The sequence below is a fragment of the Mchenga conophoros genome, linkage group LG16 (genome assembly GCF_057382185.1).
Source record: "Mchenga conophoros isolate Kocher_MC1m ecotype Shallow Benthic linkage group LG16, M_conophoros_male_GT1.1, whole genome shotgun sequence".
Taxonomy (NCBI): Eukaryota; Metazoa; Chordata; class Actinopteri; order Cichliformes; family Cichlidae; genus Mchenga; species Mchenga conophoros.
In genome coordinates, this window is record NC_140541.1 from 35,719,781 (window position 1) to 35,740,442 (window position 20,662).

Consider the following 20,662-nt stretch of genomic DNA (forward strand, 5'->3'; position numbering starts at 1 on the left):
CAATATACATGTTTTACACACTCCTTTTGTTGTTGACATTTACAGGCTGTGTGCAAAAGGCCTCACTCTTCAAATTCATGCCAACTACTATTTTTACGTCCAGTAGGTGTCCTACTAGAGCAAATGAAGCTTCAAGAAGCTTTGCACTGGAGTGAACCACTTGGATGAAAAGCTTCAGTGCTTCATGAAGCTTCATCTGCCCATCACTACTCGCAGGTAGACACAGGAAGATCCACACAACATGAGGGAGAACGCGACACAGAACTGAGGGAGACGCAGACATAAATACACAGAGGGTTAACGAGGGAAGTGGGAGCACACGGGGAACACAGGTGACACTGATAATAATCACGGGACATGGCAGGAGTGAACACAACACTGACGGTAGAGGTGAAACAGGAAGTACAGAGGTTCAGACAGGAGGAGAGAGAGCACGGGGAGAACACCAACATAACGGGCAGGGGAGACACGGAATAAACACGAAAGGGGACGAGGGCTCATGAATACACAGAGGGGCACACAGGGGGTGAGAGTCACAAAGGGAAAGCACTCAGGGAACATCACAACAGGGCAACTCAGGAAACAGAGCCTAAACAGGGAACAAAATACAAACATACAAGAAAACTAAGAACACTGGGCCAACATGGCCCAGGACCATGACAGTTATACTGTAGCATAACAGGAGGAGAGCATCTGTAAGCTCCTCTTCTTGCTCATCCTTCAACAGTTCAAGCATATTTTTATCTATTTCCAGATTCTGTCATTTTACTGTAAGTACTGCATCTAATATAACATTGATTGCTGCATTAATCTCTTCCCCTAAACCAGTTATTTTCAGATTAGGACTCTCCGGTGATATTTTGAGCTCTGGAGACACACACACATATATACGTCTTGTGCTACTGCTGTTTTGTTAAAAGTAAAATGTTTTCTGAAGCGGCTAGTCTTTGGGAGTAAAAATTCATGCTTGATAATGACATTACATTCCTGTGTACTGTGGAAGAATTAATAAGATTCCGTACTGCTTACAGAAAATGTCTTCAAATTCAATTTTACTGCTCAAAAAAATCACATTGATCAATAGATCACACTATGTAATCAATTTACACAAACCTTTGGAATTGGATAAAAGAGAGAGATTGAATATTTATTACTTCTGATTGGAGGAAACAAAACTTTAATCAGCATCTCTGTTAGTAGTCACACTTCTGTTTTTCAGGTTCAAAACAAAAAACATACACATTGAAAAGATCAAATGTAGAAAGACATCTGGAACAGATGCTATTTGGAAAACTGAAAAAACTAAAAATTCAAAATCATAGCTTACCTTCAAGAGGAAAAAAATAGAGACAACATCAAGCAGACATAAGCCACTTTAAATTTGTTATACTTTAAACATTCAGAACAATTGTTGTGCTTGATCATTTCTGCAGGTTTGTTTATGTGAGCAGCAACTAATTTCTTTTAAACTTTTCCTTTCAAAGTGATTCTTAATCTGAGCTTTACCTGCATTAACATGTAAACCTTTGTTACAAAGTGCATTACAAATTTTGTTTTGTAATGCTTTCATATTTTTTTCCATTCACTGATTAATGCTTGTATAATAGTTGGTTAAATCAAGCTGATGCTGATGTTCTTACATGTTTTTTAATGTACTGGAAATTAAAATCTTTCATCTAATGTAATCATTTTGAACTGTGACTCGAGGAGAGTCCAAGAATAAAAATATGGAGTAACGTAATCACCTTATATGTAATGACGTAAGGTGATCTCTAGTTAAGATTTGCAATCTTGTTCACTAGCTGCATCACTTGAATTTAATTAAATATTCAGGATAAGCTTGGATATCATGGAAGACAACAAACATGCTGGGATTGGCCATGTTGTCCACAACACTGTCGTACAGGTCAGTGGAAATGGTGCTGGTGCCTTTTGCTGGTGGTACAATCATGCCTTGTTGTCCAAGAGCAAAGTCCCCAGTCAGAACTCGGCAGACGTACATGAACTTCTCCCCGTTCTGATTAGGCTTGGAGTAGGTATTGCTGGCAGAGTAACTTGCATTGACAGCAAAGTAAGTTCCATTGCCGTAGCATGCAGCTGAAAATAGAAGAGAAAGCCAATGAAAAACATGTTTTCTGTTATTATTATTATTTTATTATTATTATTGTTCTACCAGTAGCAGTAGTAGATATTCTCAAAGACTAAAATTTGAACATATGGCATTGGTATGAAGCATCAGAGAAACTTCTGTAAATCAAAGTTTCTTTTGAAAGTGTTTATAACCTGCAACTCTTAAGAGCATTATGACCAAACAGGCATGTAACATTAAATTCATGTTTCCAGTAGAGACCAAAAAAACAGTTATTTATTATTAATTAGTCTTCTGGGACCTCCTGGAGATAAATTCTTTTAGTAGTTGTTTTTGGGTTTTTTTTTAGCTTACTGCTATCTCCTTAATCTAAATATATCTTTATGGGCAGTATCTCCACCATTTCCCACCTTGTCTCTATTATGAGCTCTCTAACAAAATCAAAATAAATGCCCACAAACGTCTCACCATTCTTTCCAGCGAAGCTCCTGTTGAAGCCACGGTCATTAATGGTAGCCACAGTGTCCTCGGAGGTGCCATGGAAAAGACGTCTCTCGTTGTTCTGGTGACCATTTCTCACCTCCATGTCACGCTTCTTAACCTGTAGACCGCTCCACAATGTAGGGTTCTGGATCCTCTCAATCTAAGAGCAAGAAAAGAAACAATTTACATAACATCGTCACAATGTGTCAAATCTACTAACACTTTACTGGCAACTTTTACATTTTCAATGAACATTTTAATGTCGTTTATTGAGATATAAATTGTGTCACCTGCTGCATTGTAAATTTACTTAATCCTGAAAAAACACTTTAATCTCGTAATCTGACTTGGCTAATGCTAATGTGATAAAACAATAGACAATGTGATTGATGCTACCTTGATAATGGTTTGTTTGCACGAGGCCTGGAACAGCTTCTGGATTTCATCATACTCCTGTGTCCCAGCTTGTAATGGGAAAGCCTGATTGGTGGCGTTAGGTTTCATTTGTTCCCAGTTTTCAGGAACATCACCTAGTAACAAATTAATTAAAAAAACAAAACAAAATAAAATTGTATAGCTTTTGGGGAGATATTTCAGCTTTCAGTAGTGAAAACTCTGAGAGACCTACCAGTAGGCGAAATCATGCAAGATTTCAAATGCTAACACACTGCTGATCTCTTATTACTACTTTGACAGGGTTGAATCTCTTTCTATCATTAAAATACCTTTTAGCTTGTCAATTCTCTTTATCTCCAGGATATTTCCCTGGCTGTCAGTTGCAGGTCCTTTTGGCATGGTGACAGTGTAATCTTGACCCTTGACTGTAACTTTTACAGTTTGTAAATTTTGTTGCAGTGCTTCCTCGAGGTGGAAGTTGGTCATTTCATCAAAACTCTGAAACTGGAACCCAGACTGCTGATACTGCCAGTCTGCCGCAGCGCTGGCCAGCTCCACTTTCCTGTTTAGTTCCTCCTCGTCTCTCACCCTGCTCATCATTTTAATGATTTCAGTGTTAGCTTTGAGCACATCCCTGCTGAGTCCTTCAATAGTGATTGTGGCTTTTGGCTTGTTGCTTTCAGTCCTTATGCTGATGTCCATGGTCTTCTGCATGTCAACAATTTTCTGTCGATCTGCATCAGAGAAACAAAGGATGGCATTGTCTCCAATTTCCATGCTGTGATATTCTTGGGATATCTTGTCATTTATCCATTTCTTTGCAGAGTCAACTTTGGCTTGTGTGTCACCGCAAATGTGGAAACAAGTAGCCTCCACTTTCAGACTGTCAATGACAAAATCTTTGTCATTCTTTGGTTTGTCAGCACTTCCACCAGTAAAGATTGCTGAAATAACAAATTTCAAAAACAACATAAGAACTTAACATTTGAAACTGATTAGAGATATGTGATTTGAGAATGTGAAACCAAAAGCTCTTTGTTCTGTGTATTTACATTTGAATTTGCTCCATCCCCAGGTCCACCCTCCTTTATCCTTAGAATCGGGATCAGCAGCTTCCCTCTGTTGCATACTGCTGTGGAAGTCTTTAAGCATAGGTTTCTGGAAAATAACTATGCGAACTGTAGTCAGGGGGCTGGCAGTGTTTTGGCTCAACACATCAGTCACTGCATCCAACATGGCATCAGCCACCAGTCTTGCCTGTGCATTGCCTTGACCTAAAAAAAAAAAGGGACAACACACATTGAAGACTGCTGGGGCGAGCCACATCGACAGATGACACCATTAAAACACTATTATCACTGTTCCTGGCTCTAAAATTTCTCCATAAACCTTCTTTGAACTTGATGTTAAATTTGTTCTGTGATAAGGAAATTTGATGTATCTCTCAATGCACATCTTTCTAAATGCAAACTGACTGCAAATTAAATCCAAAGAATCTAATAAAAGTATTTTAAATTGTATTTAAATACACAACGCCTCCTTCTAATGCAAATATGTCAATAGAGAAAGAGCATAACATGTCATACATTTGAGGAAACAGTTCACCCCAAGATAACAAAATGCCTTTAGTTGGCTGAAAACAGAGGATTATTCATCAGCCTGTGTTTATCAGTTAGAAAGCTTCAGTAGGAAGTTAGGAGGCTTTTATAATCATAGCATTCATCACAACTTCCTGAATTACATCATTCCAGTACAGCACAAGCCTGTCAACATATTTTAGCTTAACCTACAAAAAATATCATGGCCTAAAACTGACATTTACATATGTGACCTGTCAGTGACAAAATGCTTTCTAAACCTCACCTGTGCCGATGGCAGGAAACGATACAGAGGTGAAAGAGCTTTTCACACATAACTGGAGTGCATCTTTCACAGTCTTGTTGATTTTTACTGGGTCTGTCTGTCCAGCCAGGTGGAGGATCTTTTTACACTTCAGGTTACCGGGGCTCGTCAATACCATGCCTGGGTTGGGCTCAGCACCTAAAGGTGAAGGTAACGTATGTTAATGAGCCTTATTAAAAATTTCAGTGTGTACAAGGCCATACTATCTGGTGCCAACTCTGAGTTACAGCGTTATAAAAAGTTGGTGTGATTTCTTACCAAGGTTGCGACATTCCACTTCAACAGCCGGACCAGCTGCTTCTAGAATAGCTTTAGACACTCCTGGAGAAGGCAAAGGTTACATCACCATTGAATACATACTGTACATATAATCTGAAAGATACAATTACTTTGTGACCTTCTTTCTTATTTGTGTATTATTATCTAAAAATACTTTAAAGATGTGGACTATATTTACATATTATCCTCTATATTGTACCTAAATATTAATATATAAATATATATTATGTCTAATATATAATATTAAATTAAATATTATTATAATATCTTTAATATTTATATGTCAAAATAAATATTTAGAGCAGGAAAAAAATAATAACAACCGCTGTTAACGGTTTGGCACAGCTCAAGCACTGTAGTTCTTACTATGATGACTTAAGAGTAAAGTTTTTTTACCTGACTTAAGAGTAAAGTTTTCATTGGAGGAGTTGACAATGACATCAGCGGTCTCCTTGGTTATGTCTCCTGTTACTACCTGTATAGTCACATTGCCCATTTTGGTCTCATGCATGTCTGAGGTTGAGGTGATTTTAGAGAAGGGGCCTCCTGGAAATGGACGAAAATAAAGAATTATCAGCAATAAATTATTACAAAACAGAACTTCATTAATTTTGACTACTAATTTAATTGTCCATTAGGATATGGACAAATAATACAGTTTATTATTACAGTTAGTACAAATGTTTGTACTAACTGTTTTGTTACATTTCTTTGAAAACAGGCAAAAATACATCTATTTTTTGTTTAGTTTGTATTGTTTTATTTGGTAGCATTATATAGCAACTGCATATCAAACAGTGTTGCCTGCCTTTACTTTGTGTAGAACTTGTTGAACCACTTGAGGCGCTGGGAAACTTCTTCTGAAATTCATCACTGAAAGCCTGCAGACAGAAAAAAAGAAGAGCGATTACTTCAACTGAATCTCACCAATTTGACACCAAACCTGAAACTAAATAACACAACAGAACAAGTTTAATTACTACTGGAGGCTGTCTCCAAAAGTAAGCCCCATGCCCATAGAAGAAATATGTGTGTTCATTTGTGTGCTGTACTTTATCTCTGCTAACTTGAGTCAACATGGTTAATATTACTAACAGCCTTCCAAGACGTTTTGATGAGTTAAATACTAGTATTTTATTAATTAATTAATTTTTTGTTACTTGTTGCCAATTATTTTTTTTAATTCAACCTTCAATTATACAAGTAGTCCCATTGAGATTTAACATGTACGATAAACATTAAAATTACAACAATAAAAAAAAACAATAGGGTAGCTAAAATTGTCTAATGACTACACAGTGATCAAAAAGTATAAAAATCTCTGAGATAAAATATCAGAGTATATGGATGCAGTATGCCAGGTTTTCTGGCATTAGATGATAATATTGTCCCCATATGGTCACTTCTACCCCCAGCAAAAGAAGATTACAATGGAAACAAAAGAAAAATAGATTTTACTGGTTAAAAATGCTGATGGTTAATTGACCTAAAAGATTTCTGGTTAGCACTGAGAATGTGTTGCTTCAAAGCTTGTTATTTTTTCTTACCTGGATAGTTTGTGTATCACTGGGGTAAAGTACAATCACGACCTTCTTCAGATGCTTGGGGTGTTTCTTTTTGCTAAACTCTAAGATTTTATCCAACAACAAAGAGGCTACAAGATCTTTTGGGAAACCCAGGTTTCCAGCACCAATGGCTGATAAGGATATGGAGGTTAGATTATTATCCTCTGCCATGTTCAAGCAGTCCTTAAAGATTCCTCTCAAAGTCTGTAAGACAGTTATATATAAAGACATTCATCATGAAAGTTGGATCAAACAGGCTTTTTAACCTCGAAGCTTAAACGTTTACCTTATAATGTCAGGTACTTCACCTTTTCAGATGTGGCTTGATCCTTATAGTGAGGTGCGACTGCATGAAAGACTTTTTTGCTTTTTAGTTGGCAGCCATCAGTAATAATGATCTCACCAACATTTCCAGTAGCACCCTGCGCATCTACTAACTGCTGAAGTTTGGGTCCGGCTGCGCGCAAGATGGCTTGTGAGACTGCACCTCTGTTGAGGTCAAGGTCTGAAGACACAGTGTTCACAATCACCTCCGTCTAAAAATGGTTAGCAGACTGTTAGTACATATTTATCATGTACTACCCCCCCTCCAGATTAACCCCTGAAATTTATTCAACATAAAGACACTTTATAGCAACATGTTAATAGTTAATGCATGCAGTCGTTGGTTCCTGTACTGGACAATTTGCCTCTTAATTTATTTATTATTCACTTTAATTAGATATAAACAGCCAAAATCTGAATTACCGTGGAAGCTTCTAGGTTTCCCTTTGTAAGAACGATGTCCACGCCTTCTTTGGTCTGCACACGATTCAGACACAGGTCAGATCCAGTAGACTGTGATACTGATTGTGTGGGAGCAGTGAGATGAGGAGTTTGTTGAAAATGAGAGTCACTGAGGTTTCCAAACTCCTGCCTGACAGCAGCCACCATATCCTGAACAGCAATGTCGTCATTGTTCACGAAATGGATCTTCTGCAAGGTAATGTCATCATAGTTCTCATAACAGTACTCCTTCACTGCTTTAACAATGGTGAGTTCACACTGCTTGAGGGGAAAGCAGCGCATTCCTCTGCCAATAGATGGAAGAGCTACTGAGACGCATCCGTGGTTTTCAGCGGCTTCTAAGCTTCCTTTAACAACTTTGTTCAACTGAGCTGAAGCTTGCTGTGGTTTTTCATACTTGGGTGCCACAGCATGGATGACCTTTTGGCAACAAAGTGTTCCTCCTGCATCAGTTATGACACAGTCTCCTGGCTTGAGTTGACCCTTTGTTTTTTTCATTTTGTAAAATTCATCTTGTAACTGAGGGCCGGCAGCCTTCAAAAGTGCTGCTGCAAGACCAGTACTGTGTTTCAAGTCTTGATTAAATGGACTCACAACTGCCTGCATTGGGTAACTGCACATATCTGCCTTGTAAACAGCAATTTCTACTCCTCCAGGCATCTTAAGTTGGTATAAAGGTGTTGGTACTTGTTTAACGTTGTCTTGTCCACCACCTGGCTTATTAACTAGTTGAACCAGGCAACCAGTTTTAGTTTTGATTGTGGAAAAATAAGCTTCATTTTCCTGGAAGAGCTTCTTCACTCCAGACTTGTAAACATTCAGACTGTCAAAGACTACAGCAGAGACGACACCTTCAACCACAGTCTTGCAATGTGTCACATTCACTCTGGATCCACTCAGACAGATGGCCTCATTTCTGTAAGACACTCTCACCTTGTCTTTCACTTTCTCCATCCAAGATGTGTTGAACTCTTCCAAGTATTTAACGACAGCATTAGCTTTGACCACAACAGTTTCTTCTATGTGAGCGTTCTGTGTTAAGAAGTCACCAAGCTGATGCTGAACCTTTATGGCACTATCCTTGTAGCCTGACACCACGACTTGTTGAGCAGTTGTGTTGATTCGAGTTCTGCATGGCTTACTGTTAGCCTGCTCTAAGAGACTGACCAGCTGCTGCCACTCTGGCTTCTTCAGGACATTACTGTCTTCAACATTAATGTACTGAGTTGTTAACATCTGTCCTAGATGGTCCTGAGCATGAGACAGATCTGTGTCAGAAACAGCAAGGAGCTGCACCCTGTTTCCACTGATTTCAAATGCTGCGTTTATTTGATGAGATGTGAGGAGAGCACCTGTAAGCTCCTCTTGTTGCTCATCCTTCAACAGTTCAAGCACATATTTATCTACTTCCAGATTCTGTCGTTTTAATGCAAGTACTGCATCAAATATAACTTTGCTTGCTGCATTAATCTCTTCCCCTAAGCCAGTTATTTTCAGATTAGGACTCTCTGGTGCCAATTTGAGTTCTGGATACACAAGTAGAAGTTTGTCCATGAGGCCATCCTGACACAGGAGATGAAAAACTGATGGTGACACTTTGATCTCTTCGGTTTTACTTGATTTGTCCCTGTGGATCGTTTTTGCAATCTTGTTAATAATTTCAGAAAGAGATTTCTCCAGTCTGTTGACATCACTAACAGGACCAGCCACTGATAAAGCACCTCTGTCTTTATCAGGTACTACAATCACATTTTCATTCAGTAACATCTCTCTGATCTTTTTCTCAGACTCTTTCCATGCATCTGAATCTGGACAGAACTTCACAGATTTGAACTTTGACACAGATTGTGCAAACGCTGACTTCACAGTATCAGTCCACTCTTTGAGGCTGGCTTTGGCATCCTTTTGCTTTAGTAAAGAAGACACAGGACTCAAGGTCACAGTAGTTTGGCCGAGGTTTACGATGCAGAAGTGTTTGTCCATTTCACTGCAAATGGTCTCTGCTGCTGATTTATTTTGAGCTAGGTATCTGAGGACAGCACTGTCAATGGGCTCTGAGATGGCAGCGGGAAGTTTTAGTGCAGGTTTGTCTTTGCCGTAGAGGGCCACTCCCAGACTTTTATAAAAAGGATAAACTCTGATTTCTTCCTTTTTTATGGAATGCTTCTTCTTGAAGATTTTTTGAACAGCTGGAAAAAAGAATGTAACATACTGTATATTATTATTCACACGTTATTACTGTAGGTTTGCAGGAACATACAGTGTAGTGTAAATAAATTACCTCGATGATCTTTAAATGTGATGACAGCAGACTGTTCCGCTTCATTAAGGAAGACCTCTTCCACATCCCCACCTTCATTTTCAAAATAAAGCTGAAGAACTTCTTCACTGAAGTGTAGAATGTCGTCAACTAGAACTTGCTTTGTGACTTCGAGAGGTTGAACAGAAAATCCCTTCTTGGTGAACATTTTGTTTTGGGGGCATTTTGCCACAAAATTAGCATTTTCTGTGAAATAGAGATTAAAAAACGGTTTAAGGCATTTTTAATAAAACAATTCTGCAGGATAAATCTTCTTTGTTGATTTAATAATGAGTACACCCATTTTTCAGAATGAAGTATCAGCACATTTATAATTAGCAAGGTACATTACACTACCAGTAGTCTGTGTTGCTTTGCTATCCTGTGCATTAGTGCGCTAGAAAACTTTGTCATTCTAACTCAGGAAAATAAAATGGCCACATTGTCCTGGAAAATTCCTTTATTACATTTGTGGCATATTTTTATGTTGTTTTATGTTAATGAGTGTTGGACCTGGTTATGCAATACAGATTTCAGCATCAAACGGCCGGTTAAACTTTATATTATCATATCATAAATAAGAACTTTTCATTCTGAAATGGGTACCTTCTCCACTCTGGAAAGTCACCACAGCAGAGGAGATGTCAGGAAAGAATTCCAAAGTGAAGTCATGAGACTTAGTGATGTTTTCCACCAGCATCTCCAAGAACTCCTGGTTGGTATTATCAAGAATATTCCCTAAAACGGCCGAGGTGGAACATGGCTCTTCATCTGCTGTATCATCGTCTCCGCCTTCTGTTTCTGTTTGAACTGTCGGGTTGCTTTTATCAGCACTCGCCTGTTTGTCTGCAGCAACATCTGCTGTTAAAGACAAATGTGGCCAAGTGTAACAAACATATACTTTTTAGATAGTGCAAGACTTAAAACACTTATATTTTAATTACTTATTTTGGTGTTTCACTCACAGCTATTGCTTCACACTAATCAATAAATTAATTAAAATAAGAATAATCATTAATATCGACTTAAAAAAATAATCCGACTTTGTATGGTCTTATTGACGTAATGTCTAGGAGACATCTAGTGTATCCTACCAGTCTTGAAGTGTAAAGCACACTATGTTAAAACAGCATGAAGCTTTGGATATTTTATTGAGAAAGAGGCAGTTTTATCACATAAAGCTTGTCAGCTTGTCTAATTTTTGATTCACAGATTCATTTTTTCTTTGTTTTGTTTTCTTCTTACTAATGCTAGCTAGACAGACAAATCACAAGCTATCTAGCAAATACAGTTCAGAAAGGGTCACAGAACCTGAGGTACTTTCCATGGTCTCACACGTATTGAATTCATCAGTTAAATACAAATATTTAACTTCAAATAATAACTCAACTAAAACAGTATAAATGAAAGGCAAGCCAAATAGGAAATGCTGGACGTGTAATACAGTACAAACACTGATTAGTTCCAAATTGTGTTTGGTGGTGGGGAGTTGCTACTCATCTGAAAAAAAAGTGAATGTCTGAGAAAACTACCTGAGACAACCTGCCTCAAGTGGATGAGATCACTTGATTAATCAGACGCCCAGGGCTGTTGTGTTAACTCAGCTTTTCCAGTGTCACAAAGTAGCACTGCTAGATTTGTGAAGTGTTAAGTTAACAACTAGCTGGAAAACAGAATGTTGTTTGTGAAAGTCATCAGTAGTAAAATCATAACAAAGTAGAAATGCTAGCTTGTGAAATTACTTTACCTACGATACTAAATGATTTCAAATGGCGTTAACTTTAGCCATCAGTAAAGCATGCAATGGCTCAAAGCAAAGATGTACAAAGTATTGCAGTAATAGCTAACATTGGCACAGTTAGCCTGCTGAGTGTAATCTAGAGATTTTCTAGTATATATTGTGGTTGTTGGTGTTTAGGTGGGCGGATCAGAATATTTCAGAAGCTCTGGGGCTTTCCCACACAGCCACCTCTAGGGTTTATAGAGAATGGTCAAAAAAGAGAAAATATGCAGTGAGCAGCAGTTCTGTGGGGCAGCAATGGCTCGGTGATCTCAGCCATCAGAGGATAATGGTTAGACGACTTGTTACAACTGAGGGATGCTGAAAAACACAACATGTCACAGACTGAAGCAGCTGGGCTGCAACAGCAGAAGACCAACACTGTTCTCCATTCCTGTCAGCTAAGAACAGAAAACTGAGGCCACAGTTCATACAGACTCACCAAAACTGGACAATAATGTCTGATTAATCTGATGATATTTGTATGTTAGGGTCAGAATTTGGGTCCAATAGGATACTAACAAGGTGTACCTAATAAAGTGGACAGTGGTGTATACTAAAAGTAGATAAACTATAGGGGTGGACAAGTGAAAGGACTTCCTGATCTTTTAGACTAGTGGTTATAAACACAGTTCTGCTCACTCAGTACTTACATTTCTTCTTATCTTTATCAGATGGAGTTTCCTGTATAAAGAAAATACAAAAAATACACGTTAGTCACATTTGTTTAGAATTATAGCGAGCGAGTGTGTGTGTGTGTGTGTGTGTGTGTGTGTGTGTGTGTGTGTGTGTGTGTGTCCAAAAAATAATTCATGCAAACAAATTCATTGTCAGCTTTGTCAGGAAAACCGCACCCAGTAATGCTTTCCGAGCAGTGAGTTTGACTTTTACAATATCCGCACGGCAGGAAGAGAAGCAGTGTGCAGCACAGCTTTGGCTTTATAAAGTCACATGACTTCCAGTAAAAGATCAACATGGTCAGATTTCAATGGAACTGAATGATAATTTGGAGTCTGTAGAGGGGCTCAAGGGTCACACAAAGCTGAGGAATAATTGAATATTCTCGCAGTTCCTTTTGAGAACAGGAGGGTCTGACAGAAATTAGAGGCGCGCAGGTTTCACGGCGCACTATCAACAGTGAAACCTTATCTCATAAATAGCATCGTCAATATAAGAACAGATTTGAGGTACACAGAAGAGAACAGTTGTTGATAAATGATTCATGACAAACTTTTCGCACCCGTGATGATTTCTCTTCCGTGGGTAAGCGGACCGTCAGCTTCAAAACGCCTTTTTCCAAACTGATCTGATGCGACTCTTTGGCCAGAACGTTTCTCTGATCTGTGACACAGCACAAACACATGTCACCACATAACTCCGTTGATAATAAGTAATATTGTAGCTGCTTAAATAAAGCAAACATGACTTTATTGTGACAAACTTACCCTCCTCTCTCCGGAAGCGCACCATCGCCGTACTGCTGCCATTTTCATACTCCACCTCACACTCGCCACCACCGTTAGATTTCTTACTTTGAAAGTATTTCACTAACTTGATTTTTAATCTGGGTATTTTGGTTTCTTCGAGCTCAACGAGCAGAGGATAGGAGTGTACGCCGGCCATCTTCACAGGCCGGCTGCTCTGAACTAGTTTCACTTTTGTTTCCTGTGAAACGAAACGCAGTTTTTATTGGCGTGTTGTGGCGTTTGGCCTTGAAGGGTTGGCTCAGACCGGGGTGCAGCTACAGAGAAAGGCCTGAAAAACACCTTTTTACACTTGGCTGCAGTCCACGGAGGCAGTTTGGAGACGTCCGCGCCCTCTTTTCATTCTTTCACTTTCTCCTTCACTTCGGTACTTTCCAGCTGAAATTGTGCGACGGTGAGTATCTGGCTTCTGCGCAATAAACCTCTTAATTCGTTTAAACTAAAACTACGTTTTATCAAAGCTACACAAATGTGTGTGTCGTTCATGGATTAGGTTTCGCCAGTCACCAGCACACAGCAACTTTTGTGGACTGGTTGGTGTTATGTTGCTCGTGATGTTTTTCACTGTATAAAAATGACGCAAAAACGTCAAATGTTTGACAGTTTCTTCAATTATACTGGCCTACTTGGTAATAGTAAGTTCTGAATAAGGTTAGAGTAGGAAGCTATGTAGCTATGTAGTAGGATGTTTATACTCTGTGGGGGTTGTAGACCGGATGCGATGCACTGCACAAGTAGTGAGTGAACTGCAAAAAATAAATAAATAAACAAAAACCTGATGCCTTACTGACTCAGTTTTGCTTTCTCTATGCAATTTTACAAATGTAATAGTAAAGTTCGTTTGTACGGAGAGTCAAACGGTATTCAAGCACACTGAAAATTCTCTTCACGTTTTTGTTTCTGGAGCAGGTAAATTATTTCTGATTGGCCTAATAGTGTCTGTTGTTTGTCTCTGTCTCCCTCTGCTGCAGTGACGATATAACAGCAATTTACCGTATTTTACTAGGTAGGTCACCTGCAACCATGTAGATGTATTGTTTACCTGTGTTGAAATAGGATATTTAAGACCCCACACCTGCATGTTTTAATTTCATGAAATGACACTGGTATCATGATTAACATGTTTATGTTTCAACCATACTCAACTTGTGGCCTACGCTTTAATTCTATAATGTTCTGATTTAATTGATAATTTCTCTGCAGTTACTGTTTGATTTGATGACAGTCCCGTTAATGTTCCTTTTGGTTTGATATGAGACTGACTGATAATTTTGGGACTGATGGTGATGCCAGTACTGATATTTAGGAACTAAAAACTATTATGTCTTGATATTAGATGATATTCTTTAAATAAACACTGCCACTAAACAGTGGGTCTCACTTGTAAATATCACTGTTTTTTCAAATAAAAACATTTTTTAAACCTAATATAACATGAAAAATTACCAAATTAGAGTTAATGATGAGTATAATAATAATAATCATGAATTTCTTGATATTTACTAGAATATTTACATAACCTTTCAGAGGTCCATAGATGAGAAATGTTTAGCTAATTAAAATGTACTAGTTAGTCATTATTAATGACTCCATTGATCATTTAGTTATTTTTTTCTGTAGATCTCTTCAGGAACCATGGCTCTTAAATCACATATTCCTCTTCATGGATTTAACCTCAACATTGTGAAACAATGTGGACCTGCTCTGAGTGATATCATTGATATCAAATATCAATGTGTGGCCACCTTCGAAGGTGTGGATTTTGACAGTGATATAAGTTTTGGACAGCAGAAAAAACAGACCGTTGCACCAGAGAAGAGGTTTTCTGTCAAGCTGCCTTCAGGTGTTACAGTGTCTGTGTGGAAGGCTGATCTCACCAATTTCAAAGTGGATGCTGTTGTCAATGCTGCCAACTCTTTTCTTCAGCATGGTGCTGGCCTTGCTCAAGCCCTATGTGAAGCTGGTGGTCCTCAAATCCAAATGGAGAGTGACAATTACACTAAAAAATATGGTTCCTTACCAACAGGAGAAACAATTGTCACTAATGCTGGGTCGCTGCCATGCAAGAAGATTATTCATGCTGTAGGTCCACAACTGCCATATAACCCTGGTGGTTTTGAAGTTTCACGTGCTGAACCTCTGTTGGAGAGAGCTATCATGAACATTCTTCACAGGCTTCAGGAACATCATCTGCACACTGTTGCCATTCCTGCTATAAGCTCTGGGTTGTTTAACTACCCCTTGCCAAAATGTGCAAACACCATTGTATTAACTGTTAAAAGATACTGCGAATACCTTTCTCGAGGAAGCTCTCTTGAGGAGATCATTTTTGTGAACCACGATGAGCCAACAGTCAGAGAAATGGAGAGAGCCTGCTGTCAGTTCCTAGCTCCGAAGCAATACAACCAATATAACCAGCACATGTCAAACAGCCAGGCAACAGGAAGCAACAGCAGAAGTGCTGCCAAAACGTCGAGTGTTACCATCCTGATTGGAAATGTCAATCTGACATTGAAGAAGGATAACATTGAGGATCAGAGGGTAATAATCTGTTTTGTTACTTCCTTAATATATTATGAACTTTTACTTTTAGCTGTTTATTGTGTTCTTAATTAAATTTTTGATTTTGATGTGTATGGAGCTCCAGTGAGACATCATGTAGTAATAACATATTATGTATTCTTGTTTAAATAAATTCTTTAAAATTTGATTATTTTGTCTCCTTTTAGACTGATGTCATTGTAAATACAACATCACCAGAACGAGATTTAAGTGTGGGTAAAATCTCTTCTGCTTTGCTGAAGAAAGCCGGATTTGGAATTCAAGACGAAATCAAAAAGGCCTTTCCAACAAATCATATCTTCATCACAAAACCCTACAAGCTGGCTTGTAAAGAGGTGTTTCACACTTTTTGCAAGGAAAAGGGGAAAAGAGGATCAAGCCAGGTATATATAAGTAGAAGTGTTATGGGGGAAATGTTTACCCATTTTTGCCTTCATACAGAATACATTTGATTCTAACATGTTGGTTGGTTTTCTCAAATGAAATAGTCACTTTAGGGTTTTCCAAATCAAGACATTGTCTTTATTCTACTTTGATCATTCTATATTGGAGACCTTTTGTGTGCTGAGGGACAGTGATTTTCTCCACAAGTTACTTTCTGATACCTTCCTTGACAATTTGATTTGTAAATAAATTTAGCAAGTCCAGACCACCACACTACCACCATAATGTGAAATAAATAGGTTAAGGTTCTTATGTTGAAATACATTTTTTCCCAAAACAAACTCTAGGCTATATAAACTGGAAACATTCTTCCAACAGACTTAGTGCTCATTCACATGATTTTTGTTAAGGTGCAGGCTGCAGTGTCCTTTTAGTGGAGCAGTGGCTTTTTCCTTGTAGCCCTCTGGATACTGGATTCACTAAGATTTGACTCAAATTTGTCCTTCACAGTCAATGCTAGTCCTCAAGGTTAAAATATTTTGCCTTTCACATTTAAGTAACACTGGGTCATTGCCTTTAAAAAATAAATGACCAACACTAATATTTTTAAATATTTTTTTTACTGGTTTTCTTGATCCAACACTTCTATTAAAATTATTATCATAGGTCATGTTTATCCCCAAATACAGAAAATTCTTCAGGGTAAAAATTAACAGAAGAAGAGAAGAAACACAATGTAATACACCAAACATGTTATTATTAAAAGATTTTCCAGCTATCTCTTTTCTGTCCACTTACTAATAGGTCCTTTCCGACTCGGTATTGGGCTGCTTATGGATGGCAGCTTCAAGAAAGCACAAGTCAATTGCCTTTCCTGCAATTGGCACAGGAGCCCTCGGGTTCACTAAAGAAGAAGCAGCACAGCTCATGTGCGACGCAGTGGCAAACTTCGCCCAAAACTTTCCAGAGAAGATGGAAGTTTACTTTGTCATATTTCCTGCTGACAATGACACATTTCAGGTTGTATTTTTTTTTAATCTGTCAAGATTTTAACATATCATTATCTGTAATGTTTTCAAATAAGCATGTTTGAAATATTGATATATCTGCAAGGTGTAATGTGGTGGTGCATTTACAGTAGTCTGAAACTCTACTTGCAGGGGTTTGTTAGGCACAAGCTGAATTCATGTTTTGTGAATCGTCTCATACAAAGAAATATCTTTTTATGATCTCTTTCCAGGTTTTTAAGGACAAAATTAATTATCTCCAGCACAATGCCTCTCAATCCAACTTTACACAAGGTGAAGCACTGCAGGCCCTAAATAGAGAGTGAATAATCTGATACTGTATGTATATGCGCACATGTTGTTTAGCACTGTGTTAGCCCTGGGGCAGTTGGTAACCTATCCCTATGTATGGATAGTTGGATGTGTAGTAATAGTGATCTTGAAGTGTTTTCCTCTTTTTGTCTTCTCCATCAGAATATGACAACAAAGAAGACGCTCATTTCAAAAGAGCATCTTCTCCACAGATCAGCCTGTGTGGCCCATCTGAAGAATCAATACATGAGGCTAAAAAATGGCTCACTGACCTCTTTACATCTTCTGGCACCATTGATATTTGCAACAACTTCATCCAGCACCTCAGTGAGAAGCAATACCTGCAGCTCTCTCGTCTAACCAGAAAGGGTGTTAAGTTCGAAGAGTTTCTGACGAATGGTCACGCCTGCCTAACACTAAATGGGGATTTAGTTGAGGATGTTGTAGTTGCTGCATTACAGGTGGAGGCCATGCTCTGCACTGTCCAGATGGAGTTTGTCAAAGAGGAGGAGACAGAAATGTGCCTGTTAGCTAATGAAGCATCTCTTGAAAAAGAAAGAAAGACAAGAACAGTTGATGACTCAAGTCCAGAGTTCACAGACAGATTCTCTGCCTTCAAACATGAGGGGCTGATAATATTAAAGGTACAGTGTAAATAAGCCTGCTTTGTCATTTAGTAAATTTAATTACATTTTAAACATGACTTGTAAATGGAACTTTTATATTTTTATTCATATGTATACTATAATGATTGATGCTCAGTAAACGCAGTTATAGTTTCACACTATGAGGTCAGTGTATCTCATAGTATTCCTCAGGATTCAGGCTATGCTAACCACTCATTTTTTTTCTTGCTTTTGGCTGTATGATGTCAGTGAGTGGATATCAGGCATACATTCAATTTTTGTGGGGGCAGCCAATCAGAAGAAAGCTTTAAACTTTAAATAACAGGGGGAAGGGTTATTTCAGATATTAGATAAACTGAAGGGCTGCACCAAGATCCAGGATAAGATAAATAAGGATTATTTTGAACTAAAGTTACTCTAGTAGATTCCAAGAGTGAAAATATGGAACTGAAAATGGCAGAACAGATCCCTATACTGGCTTCCCAGAAACAGTTTCAAAATAGGGGTGGCTGTGGCTCAGGCGGTAGAGCAGGTCATCTACTGATTAGAAGGTTGGTGGTTTGATTCCTGGCTTCTCAGGCATGCCAAATATCCTTGGGCAAGATACTAACCCCAAATTGCTCTCCATTGGAGAATGTGAATAGGTGAATGCACAAGTTGTATAACTTTGAGTGCTCAGAAGAGTAGAAAAAGAACTATTCCAGTCCAATAGATGTTCTATTTCCACAAGCTGATGTGGTTTACCGTATTTTCCGCACTATAAGGCGCACTCTCAAAAATCGACAGTGCGCCTTATAATCCGGTGCGCCTTATGTATGAATTCTGGTTGTGCTTACTGACCTTGAACCAATTTTATGTGGTACACGGCGCTCAGAAATCTGTCAAAAATGTTTTAGTACAACTTTGGTAAGCCAAGAACCCGCACCGCTTAATGGATTTTCGGAGTATTACGGCTACCATAGTCAGGAGCCTTGCGGAGTAAAATGTACTGTTCTTCAACATAATATTACTGTATTGTGTGTGTAAGAGGACCCATAAATGGCACTTTTTAAGAGACATGCTTACGAAGCGGATTTCAAACTCAAGGCTGTCAGTCACGCTGTTTTGCTGGCTTGCCTTAGTTAAAACCCTAGCTTTTATTTTGTGTGCTGCCAGCTTGCCTTAGTTACCCTTTAACTTTTACTCGTGACTGTTCTTTCTTTATGTAATAATTGTCTGCCCAGTGGTCTGTTGAACAGCCCTGTCGGTTTTCTGTTTAAAGTTTGTAATTAAAACCTTTTGCTTTACTCAGTTTTGTGTTGGGGGGCTCGTGTATGTTACTCCTTCCCTGACGCCTAGCAGAGGGGGTCGTAACACACGCAGTAGAACATGGGAAGCTGCCAGAGAATTCAACATTAACAACTGAACAGTGTTGAGAGTTATTGGGAATGAGTTGGATAAAGTTTGACTTATCTGACTGCTTTGTTTCACTTAATGTGCCTTATAATCTGAGAAATACAGTATACTAATTTATTTTGTTTGTTCCAGTTTGTTTAAGTAACCTCTGAAACATTTCCTTTTTTAGGTGGACAAAGTGGAGAACCAAATATTGAAGGTGCTGTTTGACCTCAAGAAAAAACAGTTGGGGTGCTCCTCGTCTCAGAAAATGTTTCAGCGCATACCTGCACAGTTCTGTCAGATGGTTAGCCAAATTGGTTTCCATGCAGAGTGTGCACCACCTGAAGGTATGACAATGTTTCTTCTAACTGTATTAATGATAATTCTCTAGGATACATAATACCAAGCTTACCGAGATATCATAAAGGCATGTGAAAACAGCACTTAATTGTCTCTCTCTGGATCTAGACCCAGAATATGGACAAGGTATCTACTTTGCTAGGACAGTGAAGAAGGCCATGGACATTTGGATGTGGAAAAATGATCAGTATCTGTACTTTGTGGAGGCTGATGTGCTGACAGGAGAGTCCACCAAGGGTCAGCGAGGTCTCATTCTGCCACCTGCTAAAGGAACAGATCCGAAAGTTAGGTATGACAGTGTGAGTGGAGTGTCTGACATCTCTGTCATATTTAGCAGTTATCAAGCCCTGCCCAGGTACATCATCACCTGTAAGAAAAAGTATACCGAAATGGTCTAAAGGGTATCTTTAATGAGCATATTTACTATTAGAAAGAAATAACTGTTTGTATCAGTCATAGATTCAATATAATGGATATTAGTAGCAAAACATGAAGGAATGACTGGGCTTATTTTTCTCATAATGTATTGCTGAATAATAGTAGCAGCAAGTTATCGAAATCTATTTTATCACCGCACTGCTGCAAGGAGTAGAACCAATCACATGTTTATCAATCAAGATTGTAGTTTTTAGATTGAAAGGGTTCATTTGTTTAGTGGCATCTTGTGACTTCATAAATTTAGACATGATTATAACAGCAAATGCCACAATAAATATGAAAAGACTTTATTCTAGCTTTGCTTGTCCATAAAATAATGGTGGTGGGGAACTCCATGATGAATGGGAGAATGAGTCATAATGGACATGAGTAGTTACAGTTTTCCTGTGTTGATGTCAGAATAAAATTAAAAATAAAATTTATTGTTTGTTTGAGGAATCTGGACTTATTTTATGTTTTGTTTTTATATTTTTGTTGTAACAACATTTACTGAAATATGGAAAAACAACTATTAAACACAGCAAAGCTTCAAG

General features: G+C 38.3%; 2 protein-coding genes across 5 annotated transcripts; one reads left to right on the forward strand and one right to left on the reverse strand.

Annotated features, from left to right (window-relative positions):
• Positions 1 to 1,035: 1,035 nt before the first annotated feature.
• parp14rs1 (poly(ADP-ribose) polymerase family member 14-related sequence 1) lies at positions 1,036 to 13,297 on the reverse strand. 3 transcript variants are annotated; one of them, XM_085248424.1, is made up of 17 exons: positions 13,025 to 13,297; positions 12,820 to 12,920; positions 12,233 to 12,263; positions 10,406 to 10,657; positions 9,782 to 10,006; positions 7,462 to 9,689; positions 7,023 to 7,250; positions 6,697 to 6,918; positions 5,958 to 6,030; positions 5,546 to 5,695; positions 5,129 to 5,191; positions 4,832 to 5,008; positions 4,021 to 4,242; positions 3,298 to 3,912; positions 2,969 to 3,102; positions 2,558 to 2,732; positions 1,036 to 2,097 (listed from the first exon to the last, which is right to left on the reverse strand). In XM_085248424.1, the coding sequence occupies exons 1-17, from the start codon at positions 13,200 to 13,202 to the stop codon at positions 1,808 to 1,810; spliced, it is 5,364 nt and encodes a 1,787-aa protein (XP_085104550.1). In that variant the 5' UTR covers positions 13,203 to 13,297; the 3' UTR covers positions 1,036 to 1,807. The 3 variants fall into 3 exon arrangements, with proteins under 3 accessions (XP_085104550.1, XP_085104551.1, XP_085104549.1); XM_085248425.1 differs by having other exon boundaries at positions 5,964 to 6,030; positions 10,406 to 10,660; XM_085248423.1 differs by having other exon boundaries at positions 10,406 to 10,660.
• LOC146557230 (protein mono-ADP-ribosyltransferase PARP9-like) lies at positions 13,075 to 20,661 on the forward strand. Of its 2 annotated transcripts, XM_085248426.1 has the most exons (9): positions 13,075 to 13,457; positions 14,035 to 14,069; positions 14,684 to 15,604; positions 15,793 to 16,008; positions 16,814 to 17,029; positions 17,250 to 17,310; positions 17,491 to 17,972; positions 19,519 to 19,678; positions 19,800 to 20,661. In XM_085248426.1, exons 3-9 carry the CDS (start codon positions 14,699 to 14,701, stop codon positions 20,087 to 20,089), a joined length of 2,331 nt encoding a protein of 776 aa, XP_085104552.1. In that variant the 5' UTR covers positions 13,075 to 13,457; positions 14,035 to 14,069; positions 14,684 to 14,698; the 3' UTR covers positions 20,090 to 20,661. The 2 variants fall into 2 exon arrangements, with proteins under 2 accessions (XP_085104552.1, XP_085104553.1); XM_085248427.1 differs by lacking the exon at positions 14,035 to 14,069.
• The last annotated feature ends 1 nt before the right edge of the window (position 20,662 follows it).

Bases quoted from the DNA above. Each gene is read 5' to 3' on its own strand.
- parp14rs1 (XM_085248423.1), bottom strand. From the start codon at position 13,202: ATGGCCGGCGTACACTCCTATCCTCTGCTCGTTGAGCTCGAAGAAACC. The intron at 10,007-10,405 runs GTACCCATTTCA...TCTATTTCACAG, and splicing joins GACTTTCCAGAGTGGAGAAG to AAAATGCTAATTTTGTGGCA. The intron at 2,733-2,968 runs GTAGCATCAATC...TCTTGCTCTTAG, and splicing joins GCAAACAAACCATTATCAAG to ATTGAGAGGATCCAGAACCC.
- LOC146557230 (XM_085248426.1), top strand. From the start codon at position 14,699: ATGGCTCTTAAATCACATATTCCTCTTCATGGATTTAACCTCAACATT. The intron at 17,030-17,249 runs GTTGTATTTTTT...ATCTCTTTCCAG, and splicing joins CTGACAATGACACATTTCAG to GTTTTTAAGGACAAAATTAA. The intron at 19,679-19,799 runs GTATGACAATGT...CTCTGGATCTAG, and splicing joins AGAGTGTGCACCACCTGAAG to ACCCAGAATATGGACAAGGT.